An 18,332-nucleotide genomic window follows, 5' to 3' on the forward strand; every position below is an offset into this window, starting at 1 on the left:
AGATTCATGTGGCCAACATGACTAAACCACTTCTGGCACAACAGAACACCATGACAGAAGCCAGAGTGCACAGAAACACTGTGTACCTCCCCGCCACAGTGGTACCTATTTATCTACTTGCACTGGCGTGCTTTTGAACTGCTAGGTTGGCAGAAGCGGGAACAGAGCAACGGGAGCTCACCCTGTTGCAAAGATTCAAACTGACCACCTTCCATTTGGCTAGCCCAAGAGGCTCAGTGGTTTAGAACACAGCACCACCTGCATCCTGGGAAGTTTAGTCTGAGAGAGTGTGACTGGCCAAAGGTCACCCAGTGAGAGCTCAGTTGTAAAGTGGAGATTTGAATCTGGGTCTCTCCAGTCCTCGTCTGGTGCTCTAATCACTACCTCACACTGGCTAGGGCTGTGGAATATGCATGGGACGGGGCTGCATATTAGGAATCAAATAGCTGGGCTGGGTGAGATCAGGAAAGTCAATCTGGCTGTTCCACAGTTGCATCACCCTTGTTGCCTGTCCAGTTTCGAGTGGGAGCCACTTGTAGACTCACTGCAGGCAGTCGGTCATGAGATTCATGCACACCACTTCAGGCTGGTTTGAACAGAGGAGCTTCAGTGAAAGGTCCAGCTTGTTTAAGTGATTGTGTCCATAAGGAAAAACAGATGAGTAGTCTCTGAAATAATTGGGACTTTCCCATGGTAATAGACACGCATAGATTGCATTCCTCTACAAACTATTTCTGTTTCCAGATCTCTGCATATCTTGTCAGTGTGTCAAGTTGTGCCATCATGTCAGCCTTGCTTGGGGTGCTTTGTGATGTGCTGGTGGGGAAAACATCCAGGTGTGGGCTGTAGCAATAGAGCAGAATTGTTACCTGCAGACCACCTGATCGGCAAGAGAGCAAACTTCAATGGATAATGTCACAGTTTGTGCATTGCTAACAGACACGTCCCTGCATGCATTTATTTGTTTTACCAAGTCTTCTTAGGCAGGCAGGCTTTTGAAAAAGCACAAACCCACAAACCCACACACAGAGGGGATATATTTTCAAGAAATCCCCAACAGGGATCATGACCTAGTTAAGAAATTGTGAATTAGTAACTTGTTTCACTGTAAAAAGAAAGCTAACTTACTTGGTTGCAACGGAAGAAATAATATTACTAATCTCCCCACCACTGCCATTTAGAAAATATATATTGTATCTTTGGAAGTTTCAGCTCTTCAAGGTCATGTTGCTGGATTGTTCTAAGATCCAAACTATTCTTTGTGCTCCTTTGGCATAATGTACCTTCACTCTTCCTGTTCCATGTGATACACTCAACATCATCAACAATTTAGTCTAACCTTCTGAACCTCAAATAGTGTAGCTGAAGTGACTGCTACAACAACTGCTTCAAAAGAATGAGGCCTTCAAATAATGTTCTATATTCTTTGCCTCTAAGCAGGTACAGGTATACATTATTGGACCCCAAACTAGAACATATGGGCACACTGCACCTGAATGACAACATCTATCTCTCTGGCTAGCAGGTGAGTATATAGCTTGACTTCTTCTCAACTTAGAAATTTCACTGTGATTGGTTCAATTGTCTGTGCCACTGCCTGGCAAACAGATGCCGCTGGCATGATTCTTTTTGTTTGTTTCTGATCCATCTTGGATAGAGCCTCACAATTCAGAGGATGCCTTTTCCATGGATCCTAGTGGTATGGCCCTTGCCAGAATTTGTCAGTCAAGCAATCCTGGGACAAAGAGTAGATCAGTAGCACAATGTCCAGACTTAGAACTGACCTAACCCATAAAGATAGAGTTAGGAACCTGTGGTCCTCTTGAAGTTATTGGACTCCAACCCTCATCAGCCCCAGCCATATGGCCAATGGTCTGGGATGGTGGAAGTTGCAGTCAAAGAACATCTGGAGGACCACATAATCCCCATCCCAGCATAGAAGCAAGGCTAGACTTTGTACCATTTGGGGCTTGTGAGATCTTTGGGGGAGCATGGAAAGGTTGGAAAGTTTTCCTACCCTTGATGGCCATTATGATCCTAGCTAAGCAGAGTACAGGAAGATTTTAAAGAGGTCCATATATCAATACCAAAAAGGATATGGCTTGTGCTTGATTCCTCAATAAACTCTAGATCTGAGGTGGGAACCTGTGGACCTCCAGATGTTGCAGGATCGCAAATCCCATCACCCTTGACTATTAGCTATATTGGCTGGGACTGATGGGAGTTGAGTCCAACAACATCTGGGGAACCAGTGTTTCCCAACCTCTGATCTAGGTACCAGTTTGAAGTAAAGTAATGGATGCATTGCTAAGAGCTGGAGATCAGCAGCTGCTTCTGAAAATGTCAGCCTTGGTTTCCTCACCTGTAAAACAGGAGTGATGATTACCTGCCTTCAGGGCATTCTAGGGCTTAATTTGCTGACATCAACACAGTGCACTCAACTCCTCAGCTGGAAGATGCTATGGTAATATATAAGATCATATGATTATAAATCAAAGGGAATTAGCCCATCTACAGATCAATCCTGCCTATGTGCATTGTGAACCCCTTGGGCAAGGGTTTAACATTTAATTGGGAGGTTGAACCCAACATATTTGCTGCATTTCAAATATTTTAATATAAAAATCAAATAAGTCAAGGTGTAGGGAAGCCTAATATATTTCTCTTGGATCACATACAGCAGAATGTTCATGATAGGGTTGTCACAAATAATCTGCAAAACAACAACTTTTAATCATATGTATATGATTAGTATTAGCTATATTTTAGTATGCAGGTAGATCATTATTATTTTTATTAGTTGCAGATGGAAAGCAAGTGGATGAGAGCTCTATATGTGTCAGACGTGGGGGGCTTGTGGCCCTCCAGATGTTATTGGATTGCAACTCCCATTAGCCCCAACCACATGGGCACTGATGATGATGGGCACTGTTAGGAAGTCTGCAGTTTGCATGCAAGCCTGCAATTGGAATCATAGAACTGTAGAGTCAGAAGGCACCACGAGGGTCATCTAGTCCAACCCCATGCAGTGCAGGAATCTTTGCTCAACGTGGGCCTTGAATGCACAACCCTGAGATTAAGACTCATGTTTTACTGACTGAGCCTTTTTTGTGTGTGTGGGACAAAATTCTCACATGTATTCTAACACTCAAGTCTAGGGATCTTTTGATGCTGAGACCTGGACACACTCCAGAATTTGGCACCCCAATAGTTAACACAGACGACAGAGATAAATCAAAAGTAAATTTTATTAGGTCCAAATTAGCTCATTGCCTGAAAAGGGAATTAGCACATTTACTAAAAATATAGAACAAAATCAATAGACAGCACACTAATGCTAGTCTGAGTTTAGGAGAGTTAAAACTAGTGCAAGAGTTATTTTTAGAAGCATTCCTATGGGAAAGGGGGAATTGGATGAGCCCAGACAAGGCTGGGGTGGGGAGAGATTTGGCTAAAGGGTTGAAAGTGGTGCCAGGAGAGGGAAATGGGTGTTGAGTATTGCTGCTTGTTTTGTAGAGAGAGAATAGGAGGTTGTCAGGGAAGATTGGGTAGTGACTCTGTGGGATTTCGGGGATGGTTTTAGGGCAAGAATAAGAAGAAAGCAATTGGGTTTGGAGCATGGGCACGGCAAGGGGAATAAAGAGAGCAGGTCTCTCCCAGAAAGAGGGACCTGATGGGAGTTGAACAGATGAGAGGGGAAGGAGGGCTTCCGCAACTGATGGGTTGACTGGGGATGGGGGGCGTGATTTAATACCTTTCCTTGTTCTGCAAGGCTGGGGCTTAGTGTGGTGGAGGTAAGAAAACCTCTTCAGCACCAGTAAGTAATACAGAAAGGAGAAGGAACGGTGGAGGAGTCCACACAGAGGAGTTCCTGTGCAGAGAGTTGAGGCCAAAGCTTTCTCATACTTGACATAAATCCTCTCTTCCTTACAGTGAATGAGTGCCAATCAGGAAGAGTTTAAATTTTTTGCATAATGGCTTTTAGAAATGTATCTTATTCTGCTGTTCCGGTGAGATGGGGAAAAGGCTTAACACATCTTTTGGGCTCTTCTTGCAAGAGCCTTAGGCTGCTGAAAACTACTTGGTTAGTAATTGTCAGGGAGTGGGGTGGAAGGAATGACATGTAGGTGCCTATATCTTGGTTGAATACCTTCTAGAAGGAGTGAGCCTAATGCTCTCTTGCTTTTTTAAAAATTGACCAATGAGAAGGGAGGGACGGCAGAGATTTACAGTGACAACAAATTCATCAGCTGCTTTTGGAACATGTGAGTTTGGCTTTCTGCAATGGAGTTTACCTTGAGGCCTCTCCAGGCCAAAATCAGAACTTCCTTCTGAGATTCAGGCTATCATAACAAAAACTGGATATATTTAGGAGTGTTTCATAGCAGAAATGTAGTCCAATAACATCTGGAGTGCCAAAGGTTCCACATCACTGATCTAAAGTCAGGTTTGGGGTACCTTTGGCCCTCCAAATGTTGCTGAACTACAATTCCCATCTGCCCCAGCAAGCATGGTCAATGGGAGTTGTAGTTCAGCAACATCCGAAGAGCCAAAGTTTCCCCACTTCTGGTCTAAGTTAACACAGTAAGTTTCTTACTAGGCAGGGATTTAAATCAAGGTCCAGCAGATTTCTCATCAGATTAAATTTCTCTCTCGTTCACCGAGCCCACTAAATGTGTTTCAAACATGAAAATTAATGAAGAGAAGTGGGAATGCAATAGGTTAAACTAATGTTGTCATCACACAGTCCAACTTTAGAATGGATTATTTGTTTGTTTTTGTTTTTTTAAGGTGGGTTGGTTAGCTGAGGAAGAGCAACAGTGGAGGTGGAAGTTACATTAAGTACATCATAACCAAATGCTACTTTAGCTGCAAACAAGGATGATAAAAGAGCAAAGTTAAAACCCAGTGCACACTTATACTAGAAGTAAGTGCTGCTGACCTAAGTTGAACTTCCAAATAAAATCTTGCGCAGCGTGTATTTGGGAAAGTTGTCAATCCTGCCTCTTCTTGGTCCAAGATCTGCTATGAGAATCACTTAGGTTCGTGACATTTGATCTCCAGGAACTGGATTTCACAGGTTAGATTTCTTATACTTTGGTCTGAATGTTAGACAATATCCTTTGTATTATACTAAATTAAGTAGTTGGTTTAGCACTGACTGGAAAGCACTGGACTAAGACCTGTTGGCAGTCATGGGCTGGTAACACAGGGTTTTTTTGGCACACCTTTTTAATCCAGTCAATATATAGCTGCATCAATGTTTAATATAACAGACAAAATTAGCAGTGAGAATTTAGATAAAATCTGTAACTCAAAGGGCCCCTCTGTTCCAGGTGTGGAGAACCTCTGGCCTTCCAGATGTTGCCAAACTACAACTCCTATCTGCCCCAGCAAGCATAGCCAATGTGCAGAAATGATGGGTGTTGTAGTTCAGCAATTCTGGAAGGCTAAAGCTTCTCCACACCTGTTATATCCTGAAGGAGGCTTGGCTTACTGAATATACAAACTGTACCTACATGAGCCTTACTTTCTGGAAGCAACCTGCCATTCAACCTCTATTCTTCTCTTAACTCAATCAGTAGGAGGAGGATCAGTAACCTTGGAGTATCCTGTTCCTTCTAGGTACTATGTATTAATTCTGCTCAATTAAAATCAGCAGTTTTGCTCATTTGTGTGCATTTTTCTTCTGGCCAACACATTAGAAAAATATATTACACCCTGCATATTTTACAGGATTTGGTCTCATAACCCTCTCCCCCACGTCGTGGGAAAAGTTGCTGCTGATAAGAAGATTGGCATGAAAGTTCTGATAACAGATATACCACTGTGTTCACGTCCAAAGGAGAGGGGGATTGCTCAATCTTCAGAAAACAATAGGTGGCATTTATAGTTTCTTTAAGAAAAAAGTCCTTTTGGGATCATTTTTGAAAAAGCATGTTAAAACAACCTTAAGACGCACCTGTAGTATGTTGGAAATGTGGCCTTTGGCTTCAAGAGGGCTGGATTTAGGACCTAAAAGCTAAGCATTTCAAAATTTGTTTTATTGAACTTGTTTCCTAGCTAGAATGGTTGGTGGGAAAGACTGGCCCTCTCGTGAGTGCCCCTTACACTACAAATATAAATTGTTCTGAGACCTGTTTTAAACCATTTTAACTATAATGGCTTCCCTAAAGCACTTTTTATAAGGCTGCTGAGCTTTGTTTGGTAGACACATTTTCTTCTGCCTTAAAGTTCCTTGGGTTGCACTGGAATTGCATAAAACAAAGGAGGGTAACCTGTGGCCTTCCAGATGTTGTTAGACTCCAACTTTCGTTGACCCCAGCTGGCATGACCAAAGAACTGATATGATGGAAGCTGTAGTTCAGCAACATCAAGAACTGCATTTCCCCCACTCTGTTCTAAAACATTATCCGTTGCCTACTTTTTTCTTTTTTAAAAAAATCTATAATGACCTTATAGGAATTGCAAATCCTAAAGGAAGTGGGTTATGAGTTTGTTTTTAGTGCTCTTAATCTGCTAAGATCATCAGGTTGTCTAGTTGCCCTACCCACATACATCCCACTTTGGCCTGTTTTGGGCCCCCATCCATCTACATTTCAGATAGAACTGATTGCAGGATCAATGCGGGTTGTGTATATATATGTATGGTAAGGGTAGGGTTCATAGTATCCATTCGAGTATGACTTAAAAACAATGACCTATTACGTTATTTGAAGCTTGTCAAAACCATGGTGGCACTGGAATCTACTAGGTATTACACTTCCCACAAGGAAACCATTGCATCATGACTGCAAAAATCAGGACACAGTGGAGGAAAGTTACTGGAATCTATCTCAAATCTGGACAATCTAGAAGCAGGGCCACGTATTCCAGGAAAATATGTTTTAAAAGGACAGTGCAGGCTGTTTTGACATTTATAATACTATTCTCCCAAGCAGAAGTAAATGGAAAGGCTACTTAAAAACAAAACAAAGCATATCCTCCCTTTTTTAAAAGCGTAGGGGACACCTATGAGATTTTCTTTACATAGATACTGATGGAAAACTGGAGTACTTAATTAACAGCAATTAATGTGACTGCAGCTGCTACCAATGCATTAAATTATCAGGATCTTTTTGCATATTACCTAGAAGTGATGACAGAACTGTGAGTCTCTCACACAAAGAAACTTGCATGAGCATCCCCATGCCAAATGCATGTGCTGTGCCCACACTGGGAGCGCATGAATTTGGCTGAGGGGAAAACGCATGCTTCCCTTTTCTCATGAGAACTGGAAATGTGGAGAGTGTGTGTCAGTTGTTTGCCACTGCTGGGTAATAGACAAAGTGATCCTTACAGAGCTTCAGTCCTTTAACTAGAAGGGTAAATGCTCCTCCTAATCCTAGAGTGTTCCTATCCAACTCATTCGAAATGCACGCTGAAAGCATTGCAAACTAGAGCTGGAGTCTCCAGCAGGGAACCTCACAGCATGCAACCCGCATGGAAGTTAACTAGTTAGTGAAGGAGCAGCAAGGGATTAGGTCTGGTCTAAACGGACCCAATTAGATTTATTCTGTAGTCTTCACTGCTTCCTTGGTTTTGTTTCATATTGCCTTTGACACTACGCAGTTAACAATTCTAAATGTTTATGAATATATATGTATTAATATATGGGGGGAAATACCTTCTGATGTTTGTTAGATGAAATTATGTCCTATATCTTCCTCCTTATATGATAAAGTAATTTCTTACTGAAGTCGAGAAGGAAGTTTAAGGTGGTGTGAGAAACATTGTTCCTCAGGATGCACATTTTATTTATTTATTTATTTTGGGGGGTATCCCATTGTGACATCTGTTCAGAAAGGCTTTGGAAGACTTACAAATATCTACAAAACCTCTAACCAGAGACTTTAGTACAGTGGAATGTGTGAGCGCGCAGCATTGGTGACAATCATCCCAACTTAACTTCTCTAAATAAATTGTGTTCCCAGTCTGAGGCTTCCAAGATGCTTCATTGAATTTTTGGGGGGAAGCTTTCCTTTCAAAATGTTAATTTCCTACCTACCTGGAAAACACCTACAGTCCATTTATTCTCCATCTATGCCAAATCTGTATATATTAATCTCTTGGCACTACATGTCAGCTACTCCAGCTTCTTCGCAGCTCCTGTCAGGCATTCTTCAGCTCAGACAGAGCGTAAATCATCTGGGCATTGGGATCCCATCATTAAGACCTGTACAGCACCTGGCACTAGGCTGACACTAAATAATAGGAGCCTCTCATAAAAGATGATATATTCTACAGGCCAAATTAAGCAGGGGATAGGATACATCTGCGGAATTTAATAAACAATGGGTGCACTTGGGGACCTCCAACTTTCATCGCTACATGCAGAGGATGATTTTCTTGTTGCTTGCAAAGAAATAATAATAATAATAATAATAATAATAATAATAATAATAATAATATGCATAAATCCATCCTGCTCCCATCTTGCTGCACCTGTGAGCAGTCCCGTTTCGGATATTGGGGAAGGGTTGCAGTTCAGTGGTAGCGCACGTGCTCTGCGCGCAGAAACCCCTGGTTTGATCCCTGCCATCTCCCGCTAAGCCAAGGAAAGGCCTTGCTGCCTGAAACCTCGGAGGAGGTGCTCGTCCTCCGTGCAAATGCTGGGATGGATGGACCAAGGGCCTGATTCGGCAGCAGCCCGCTTCCCATTCCCCCGTGGTGCAAAAGGTCTTCTCTTTCCCGTCTGTCGCTTCACTTCACCGAGCCCCGGTCGCCCTCGGCAAGGCAGCTGGTAGGTGTACCCAGTGCGGTACGCCGCCGGTAATAGGCTCTATACATATGCATGCAGTACGCATTGTGAGAAAGCAGGTCCTGTGCTTATTAGACAGGTACACCTGGCCACGTTTCTTACCCCCCCCCTTCCCGGCGTGTGTGTAGTGTGACCCACTGTGACTCACCCCCCCCCCCCCCCGACATCTGGCAAGCGGAGCAGGGGAAGCTCAGCAATGGCTGGCTCCCCTCCGGCAGGGCGGAGGCGCTCCTAGTGGCTCCCGGCTCGCGAGTAAGTACGACCGCGGGGGGCCCCGAGCGAGCGGCCTGCTTCGGGGGCCCCTCCGCCGCCGTCGCCCCTTTAAGGGAGGCCGGACGCGCTGTGTTTAATGTATCAAATTGTGGCGGGTCACGTGAGGCCCCGGAGAAGGGGTTGAGCAGCGCCGCGGCGGTAGTCGCTGAGAGTCGAGCGAGCCGGGCAGCGAGGGGCTGGCGGTGGCTGCGGCGGCTGGGGCTAGGCAGGGCTGGGCTGGGCTGGGCGCAGACCCGGCGGAGGGGAGGGGAGCGAGGCGAGGCGAGGCCCGGGACGGAGGCAGCGGCTCCCTCCGGATTGGACTCCCCATTCTCTCCCTCCTTCCTTCTTTTCCTCCCTCCCCCCCTTTTTTTGTCCTTGCTCCTCTGGAGGACTTCGCGTTTCGTGATTTATCGGAACCGATTGATCGATCGATCGGCTTATTGATCGGTTAAAGGGGCCCTGCTGCTCGGGCGACGCGAAGCCGGGATCGGGTTGAGCCGCTGCTCCTTTAAAGCCGAGCCGGGGAGGGCGGGGGGGGGGAGAGGAGAAGGGGAAATCCTGCGATGCGCCCTTGATCTTTAGTCATCCTTCCGCCCTTGAGTTCCTTCATACCCCCCCCACCTCACCCTCACCCCTCACCCCCCTTTCACACCGACCCTAATGCGCTTTCACCGCCCCTGGGAGAAGAAGAGGAGAGGAAGAGGCGGCGGCGGCGGCGGCATCGCTACCTATTCCTATAGGCAACCCCCCTTCACCTTGATTGCCACCCCGTCGATCTACGCAAAAGACCTCGATTAATTTTTATTGTGCCATCCGCTCCCTCTCTCTCTCTCTCTCTCTCTCTCTCTCTCTTTTTCTCTCTCTCTCTCACCCCGGCTCGTTCTCGCATTATTTTGCAAACCTTGAGGGAGGGGGCTACTAATAGGTTTTTTTTAAATGGGCTGTATGTATGCTGGGGAAAGAGAGCTCTTCGCTTAGCTCCCTCATCCTGCGCCTTGCATCAGGAAAAGGTTTTTTTATTAAAAAAATCTATATAGGGTTTTGTTTTCCCCCCGGTTGGGGGTGTATTGAATCTGAATAATCAGACATATAAACCTATTTTCCACCCCTATCGCCCAGTTTACGTGATCCGGAACGTCTATATTATTCCCTGCTTTCGTTCTGCGTGATAGCGTGGCAATAAGATACCTCTCCTCTGCATCCGACACCCTCCCCCCCTTTAATTTTCGTGGGGTCTTTTTCTCTCGGGTTGAAATCGTGGCTCTATTCTATGTTGTTTGTTTCTCTTGCATGTGGCAAAGGTGAAAGATCGTCTGATCCATTGGTCTGCTAGTTAATTCTTGTTGTTTGTGACTGAGGGAGCATTAGAAAGAGGTGCGGAAGATAGAGGTGCGTGCCTGTGTGTATGTGTTTGTGTGTATATATAGATATATACAGTATATATATATTTATAAATCACACACACGCACGCACACAGTTTTTAAAATAGAATTTTATTTAAAAGATGGGGGGAGACCCAAGATGGCTGGAGGTGGTTGTGAGGAGTATATAGGGGTTTTTTTTTGATCTGATGATAAAAGCTAAAAGGCACAGCAGCTGCGGCTGTATAAACTCAATTTAAAACCCTCCCCTTCCCTCCCTCTCTTCTCCCCCCCCCCAATCAGGCGCACACTTTGCAGGGTGGTGCCATCCACCTCTTCTACCCCCCCCCTCCTGTGTTTTTTTAAACAGGTTTGTTTCTACTTTCTAAAATAAAATTTAAAAATCTACCAATTAAAAAAAATCAGCTCAAAATGGCTGAGGACTGACTGTGTCCTCTTGGAATTGTACATTTCAGCAGTTCCCTTTAAGCTGCTGCTGTCTCTCCTCTCCTCTCTCTCCTCCCCCCTCCGTTTTTTTTTTTTTTTTTTTTTTTTTTGCAGGCTGGTTCCAAAAGGAGAAATAGCTTTCATGTCAGAAGGAAAACAGAGAAGCAAAGGGGAAGAGGCGGGGGCTGGGCTCTTCATTAGCAGTTGAGAAATTCCTATTCAGTTTGATCAAGGCATACTTGTTTTCCTTCCAGCAAGAGCAACCCATCACTTTCCAAAAGACCAAGGGTTTTTGGAAGTGGGGGAGGATTGTTTCCATTTCAGTCTTGCTAAAATAAAAATCGAGGCAGATTTTAAGAAGGCAGAAATCCCACGAGGTATTGTGAGCAGGTTGATTCTCTGGGTTGAATTTGTCTTCAGTGGTTTCCACCCTCCTGGGTTGTCCTCCCCCTCTTCTCTTCATTCCTATTTGTGAAAGGAGCTAAGGATGGGAGGGTCCCTTTGGCTCTGGGCTGGAATTTCATCCGAATGATTGACCCGTCTTCCTACTGAGATTGCACTCTTCCAAAGCCAATGAAGAATATATCTATATTTTGCACCATTCAGCTGCATTAGAAGTTAGCTGGTCGTGTTTGGATTGTATCTCCCAACTTTTTTTGTGGTTTAATTAAAGACTTGCATTCTGAACTCTTTGATGGGAGGACAAATAATTTGAAAAGCGATTCTTTTGAGTTTGGTCAGGAGAGAGACGAGTTCTTTTAAAATATCAAATCTTGGGCAGAAAGTCACAATAATTTGGCAGTGTTTAACTTAGAAGGTTTATATGGCATTTGGACTCCATTCTGGATTTTGTATGGAATTTTTTCAGTTCTCGGTAAGTTCTTTGCTTTTGCTTTTTAGAATCAAAAGTTAAAACTTTGAGTTAAAGATTGTTTGATTTTAAACCTTGCAAGCTTTTGTTGTTAACTTAATTGTACCTATTTGATTGTGCTGCTGGGTCTTCCAGTGTGCCTCTCTGTGTGTTGTTTTACCTGGAATCTTAGGAGATAATTTTCAATTTCAATTTTTTTTTTTTGTTCATTAGCAACTTAGTGGCCTTTCTGTTGCAAAAGTGGAAACTCATCACCATCTGCGTTAGTAGACCAAAAACTGACTTTTTAAAGAGAGATTGCTGAAAATAAAAATCTGTTGGTGTGAGACATGGCTGAAAACTGGAAGAACTGTTTTGAAGAAGAACTTATATGCCCCATTTGCCTGCATGTCTTTGTGGAACCTGTCCAGCTTCCTTGTAAGCACAACTTTTGTAGAGGATGCATAGGAGAGGCATGGGCCAAAGAGACAGGGCTTGTGCGTTGTCCTGAATGTAATCAGGCCTACAACCAAAAGCCCAACCTTGAGAAGAACTTAAAGCTGACCAACATTGTGGAGAAGTTCAACTCTCTCAACCTGGAAAAGACTCCCTCCGTCTTGCACTGTGTCTTCTGCCGGCGTGGGCCACCTTTGCCTGCCCAGAAGATCTGCCTGAGGTGCGAAGCTCCCTGCTGCCAGTCTCATGTTCAGACACACCTGCAGCAGCCCTCCACAGCACGTGGGCACCTCCTGGTGGAGGCGGATGACGTCAGGGCCTGGAGTTGCCCCCAGCACAATGCCTACCGGTTGTACCACTGCGAGGCTGAGCAGGTTGCGGTTTGCCAGTTTTGTTGCTACTACAGTGGGGCACACCAAGGGCATTCGGTGTGTGACGTGGAGATCCGGCGCAATGAGATCAGGGTAAGTGTGGAAAATTGCCTCCATGTTGTTGCTGGTTTTGGTCTGGAAGGTACTAGCAGAGTGTGTGGTGCCATGCAAGAGAAGCTCAAAAAGTAAATTCTCTGCCGCAGAGAGTATCCAGTTTAAAAAAGACCAACCCCCCACACCCAAACCCATTAGATCCGCCAGGCCTGATCAGAGGCCCAAGAAGGCACTGCTGAGACAAGGTAAATAATAACTAGTGGTGCAATGAAACCGTGTGTCCCCCTCCCCTCCAGTTTTCTCGATTGCACATCAACTGGATCAATATTGGCCCAGCAGCTCTTTTTAACCTCTAGTTCTGCCAGGAACAGTTTTATCCTTAATGAAAAAGGCTGCCCCTTCTGCTCAAATGTTGCCTTTTACAATAAGGAGCCATTCTTTCTAAAGGTGACCTTTCTATTTCTGTTTATTTTTATTTTTTTGCAAGGCCTACAGAAAATATTTCCCCATCGGTGCCAATAAGGGTTTTCTGTGGGTTGCTGTGCGCAGTCCTGCTCCACCTTTACCAGTGCTTGTGCTGACATCTTAGATGTGCTGAAAACGAGGAAGTAAACAAAAGCTGACATGATCTTTTCAGGCCTCATTAGAAATGCATCAAGGGAAATAGACCCTCACTGAACAGGATGTGATGGGGGAAGGGAAGCGGGTAAAGCGCTCTGTGTGTGTGGTGCTTTCAATTTGAATGTGGCCATTCAAACAATAGTGGGGGGATGGGGTGTGTGGTGGTGGTCTCTGAGGTTGTTTGTCACCCTGTGAAAACAATAGGACCTTCAAATCTTCTAACTGCTCTGCAAACAATTGGGAGAATAGGAGGAAATCTGCTAAAGCTGCAGGTCATTTGTATATAGTTAGAGATAAGCACAGGCCTATTAGCAGGTATAAAAGGGTTCTCCCTGTAGATAATTCTTCTCAGTAGTCAGCAAGTGCTGCAAATGATGCTTGGCAACTCCTGCCCCCACATTGCTTTCTCGTCCCCCCCTTTTTTAATTAAATAAGCCTCCCTTTGCTCTCTGGCTTGCCCTGGGAACCTTTTCGACAGGCCCAACCCCTCTGCTTCTCTCCCACAAGAATGGAGCAGAGGGGAAATCCAATGGACTGGGCGGCTGAGTGCTCTGAAATCTGGTTTCGGGCAGCTTTTTCTCCCAGGGGTTGGGAGCCAGGCCTTGATTACAATGCAGCTCTCCTATTGTAAGGCTTGTCAATGTCAACTCTCCATCTTCCTCCCTCCCTTCCCTGTCCTTTCTGGGCCAAGCTGCCGAGAAGGGGGAAAATTCCATATGACCTCCGTCCCTCTCTCATCATTGCCTTGGCTTCATGCTCTGGAGGGGAGAGGTGGGAGGCCATTTCTCCTTTCTGAACCATCCAGATGGGAAGGCTTATCCCAGTGACAAGCCATTCTTTAGGGTCAGGAGAAAGGGAGTTTCATTGGCATGGCTGCCTAAATGCCCAGCAGGTTCAGGGTAGCATTATGTCCCATCAGTGGAACAGAGTTTGGGTCAGCGAGGGTGGGGTGTGTGTGTGGAATGGCAAAGGAGATATTTGTAATTCAAATATCTGTGGATATTAAGTCGAAACCTGAGATAATGGCATTATCGGTTGGTGTTGCAGATGCAGAAATTGAGGGATTGGGATAGAATATCTCCATAAGCATCCATGAGGGATACACCCTCAGGGTCATTTAATGTAGTTGCAGCAGCGTGGCCTGGCTAATAGTGGAAAAAGGTGACTGAAGACTGTTAAAAGAATAGGTTTCACCCATAATGGACACACACACACCACTTCCATTTACACATGCTTATGGTTCTAATCTGCATTGGTGAAGGAGACCTTGGAAGTAGGGAGGGAGATTTTACAGCAGGTTACTTAAGATTTACTTCAAGGATGTGAGCCTGAATATGTGGCATAAGTCAAACAGGCAGGCAGGTGTCTGAGGCAGCTTCTTCCCCAAGCCTGGCTGCCTAGGCCTTTCCCCTCCTTGCTCCTCTCCGCTTAGGCCCTTGCCTCTTCTTTCTGACCCAATCCTGTTGCCTTGAAACCCCTAAGCGGCGCAAACAGGCCCTCAGCTTCTCTTCAGGCATCGTTGTGTAGGATAAATATTTAACAACAAATGAACAGTGGTGCCTGTAAAACAGGGACAACTTCCTGTGTATTCTAACAGTGCCAAAATGACTCACAATTTAGCCATTAAAAAGCGGAGTGGAGGGAGAGAGAAAAAGAAAGAAATAGAGAGAGAGGAGTTGTAAATAAAATTTGCTATCTCATTATTTTCCAATTGGACAGCCAGGTCCTTGTGGGGATTTTTGGGGCAGAAAGAGGAGCCTGTGAGCTTGAACAGGAAGGCTGTTTTCTCTCCCCCCCCCCCCCCCCGGTTTTCTTTTTGGGAAGCCAAACGATCTCGTTGGAGGTGCCAGCGGCTCCACCACGCCCACACAGGAAGAAGGAAGATCTAGCTAGGCTGCTAGGAAGCTCAAAGGGTTGGTTTCTCCCTTCCCCCTCCTTTCTTTCTATTAATAGGCACCCATGAGGGAGAAGAGGGAGGAATGCTGGGTTAAGCAGAAAAGATGCCTTTTCCCCCCAGATCTGGGAGAGGCCTGGTGATGACGTGACTGGTGAATTGAGACTGGCAAATCCCAGTGGCAATTCAGTTTAGAAAGAGCTTGTTCTTAATGAGTCAATTTTTAGGAATTTTTTAGCTGGGTCCACACCCATCTTTCTGCTAGAAGTTTCTCTTTTGGGTTTCTTTCTTTTGCTGAAGGCTTTTTAATGTGGAAGCTACGGCCAGTCTCCTTTTAGTCTCTCCCTGCTTTTAGTAGTTGGGCCGCATTCTGCTCGGGTTGCGCAAAAGTCCTTCCAGAATCTCCACTGGGGATTTGCCTGAATAAGCAGAGATGGCCTGGACCAGCTACAGCGACTGAACGTTGTGTCCTTGTTGTGTTGGGATGGGCAGATCTGGGTTCTGTTCTCTCTTCTGCTGGCAAAGAACTTGCCCATTGTACAGTGTAGCTTGTGTGCTTCTCTTGGCTCTGCCAAACCTACCTCCTTTTGGGTGGTAAGCTACTTAATGCACGAAGGCTCACTTGTCTCCTATAGCTCTTTTTAACCACCCCTGAGCTTGTGTTTGCCACTTCTCACTGAAAGTAATGAGGTTTTTAAAGTTGAGGCTTCCCATGCAATAATATCTGAATAGAATATTTGCTTAAGCTCCGAAAGAGCTGAGCTGCTACATCACTCTGCTGCTCCCTGAAAGAGCACTGCTAGCTTAGAGGTATGCCCATCCCAGTTGTCTTTTCACATAATGTGCGTCTGAATGGAGCCAAAGTATACGTAGTCGCTCTTGCTCTTGCACATTCCTTTTCAAGAGTGTCCCTTCCCCCCCGGCCCTTCCTTTGTTTTCCTCTACTGTTGAAATTTCAGCTGTAAATGAAGTGGGGGCAGGGACTGGCATCTCCTGCTTAGGCTGTTTCTTCGTAAAGCACCATGTGTGTTGTTGGTGATATAGCTGCCAGTATCTGATGCAGTCTGCACCTCTTCCTCCCTTGAGTGCTGCTACATTCCCAGTTTCCTTGCTTGAAGGTTAGTACTTCATTAAAGAAGCATCAGCCTTGCCACTGTATCTCTCATGGCCACCTTTGACTAGCATGCTGAGATGTTCCTCCTCCTGACTGTTCTATTTATTGCTCTGCAAAAAAGTGTGGGGGGGGGGGACAGCCATGTGATTTTAGGCTGCACAGATTTCACTGTGCATATTAAGCAATCTCTATCATGCTTTTTAAAAGAAAAAGAAAAAAGAATAGAAAAAGGCATCCTGTCCTATGAGAAGGAGGCATTATTTTATTGTATTTATATTATTTATATTATAACCCAGTTTTAGTATAAACTTTATTCTGCCCCTTCCGCTTTCCCTTCCAGGCCATTTCCCACTTCAGGGGCTCCCCCCACGGATCTAATGTTCAGAAGTGAAATGAGGCACACTGGTACAAGGGCCCCCTAAACTGTGAACTAGCATTAGGAGCCGTAGTCCAGCAGCTCCCATAATCTCTGAGCAGCAGCCATTGTGGCTGTGGATGATGGATGTTGGGAGACTAGCAATGCTTGGCGGTTGGCAGGTTCTCCCGTCCTGCTTTAGGAAAAGGCAGCTAAGATCTAGACAAGGGTCTAGGGCAAAGATTAAAAACGAATGTTTGACCTTTAAACAATGGAATTCATGAGTGGTAAAGTTTAGGGTGCATCTTCTTGGAGTGTTTCTGCCAATACTGGAGGACTATTTTAATGGCTTAATTTGGGGTAAAGAAGTGGCAGGTACAACAGCAGATGGGAGACACTTAGCTGGTGGTGGGAGGAGAAATGCAAATGCAAACTCCTGGATTGTTGCCAGGTATGTTAAAGGGCTTATACCATATACACTGCTGAGCCTTTAGTCAAGCATTGTGAGCAGGTTTGTCTTTTTTTAAATGAATGAGAACCTAAGGAGAGTGTTATGGATCAAGTCAAAGGTGCAAGCTAGCCCAGCACTGTGCATTCACAGGGACCAACCAGATTGGGGGGTTGCTGTGTCAAGATGCTTGCAGTACTTTACAGTTCTGCAAAAAATAAATATGGACTGCCCTGTTCCAAACATTTAGGGAGAGCCATAGCATCCACCGGGCATGCAGATGGTCCCAGTTTCAATCCTTGGTCTCTCTGGAGAGTGTTTGAAACCTTGAAGAGCTGCTCCCAGTCAGTCAGGGTAGACCAGGGTGGCAACTTTAGCCCCAGGGATCGAAAGTGACCCTCCACACGCCTCTCTAGTTGCCTCACACCTGACCAGCCCTGCTCCGTGCCCCCTTCATGTACTTCCTGGAATGTGTCCTAGAACTCTTGTGATGTGCCTTGCTTGGATGGAGAGAGGGGCATGTAGAAACTTTTTGACTTTTGTACGGCTGGAATGTTGTGTACTGTAGAGACGAGCTGCCTCTGATGCTCCACCCACTTGGCTTCTGGCCTTGCCCCAAGCTCCCCTGGTGCAGAAGATGTTGAGCCAGGCAGGCCAGGGGTCTGTCTCTGTATTACGCAGCTTCCGATGCTCCTAGAAAATTGAGGGACATTTATTGTGCTTCACCTAGGGGCTGCTTCGTGTAGCATTTGTGTGTGCTGCAGTAAATACGTGAAGTGTGTAAGGGAGATGCTGTCAGGGAATGGCAAAGCTGTTTTGCAGACATAGGGATGCTCTCTCCTGAGCTCATCCAGGGGAAGGGGTCAGCGATTTATGGGGTTTTGTGCCCACCCGTGAAGCAGGAGCCGGGGCTGTAGCAAGGGGAAGAGTCCGAGGAGGTGCAAGAAACATCAGAAGCATAGGAAGAGACTGTTCCTGAGAGGGATAGCCCCCACACCCCCTTTCTTGCTGTATCCAAGGACCAGGAGGGGCTTGAAGAGGCTGGCACAGTGGCAACGTCTGTGCAGAATTCACAGGTTGCTTGGCCTGGGTATGCTCAGGGCAGATGTGTTCTCCAAGCCCACTGAGAGATGATATTTCCCCTGTCTGTCCATACATGTCTGGAAACCTGCACCTTCCTTTCACACTTTACCACAGCAAGCGGTGGTGTGTAGATGGTGCAAACAAGATTGTCATAGAATTGCAGAGTTGGAAGGGACCACGAGGTTCATCTAGTCTAACCCTCTGCTATGCAGGAATCCTTTTA

The 18,332-nt window shown here is 45.5% G+C and overlaps 1 protein-coding gene across 3 annotated transcripts in view; it reads left to right on the forward strand.

Moving 5' to 3' along the window:
- Positions 1 to 1,437: 1,437 nt before the first annotated feature.
- The window catches only part of TRIM8 (tripartite motif containing 8), a 73,475-nt gene continuing 56,580 nt past the window's right edge, over positions 1,438 to 18,332 (forward strand). The window contains exons 1-2 of one of the 3 annotated variants that reach the window (XM_028730433.2): positions 1,438 to 1,525; positions 11,948 to 12,633. In XM_028730433.2, coding sequence (XP_028586266.2) covers positions 12,064 to 12,633 — 570 coding nt within the window. In that variant the 5' untranslated portion in view covers positions 1,438 to 1,525; positions 11,948 to 12,063. Of the gene's footprint in view, positions 1,526 to 9,030; positions 9,053 to 9,210; positions 11,738 to 11,947; positions 12,634 to 18,332 lie in introns of those variants that run through there. The other 2 variants (XM_028730434.2, XM_028730432.2) reach the window with 2 other exon arrangements.

This window comes from Podarcis muralis, chromosome 6, assembly GCF_964188315.1.
Source record: "Podarcis muralis chromosome 6, rPodMur119.hap1.1, whole genome shotgun sequence".
Taxonomy (NCBI): Eukaryota; Metazoa; Chordata; class Lepidosauria; order Squamata; family Lacertidae; genus Podarcis; species Podarcis muralis.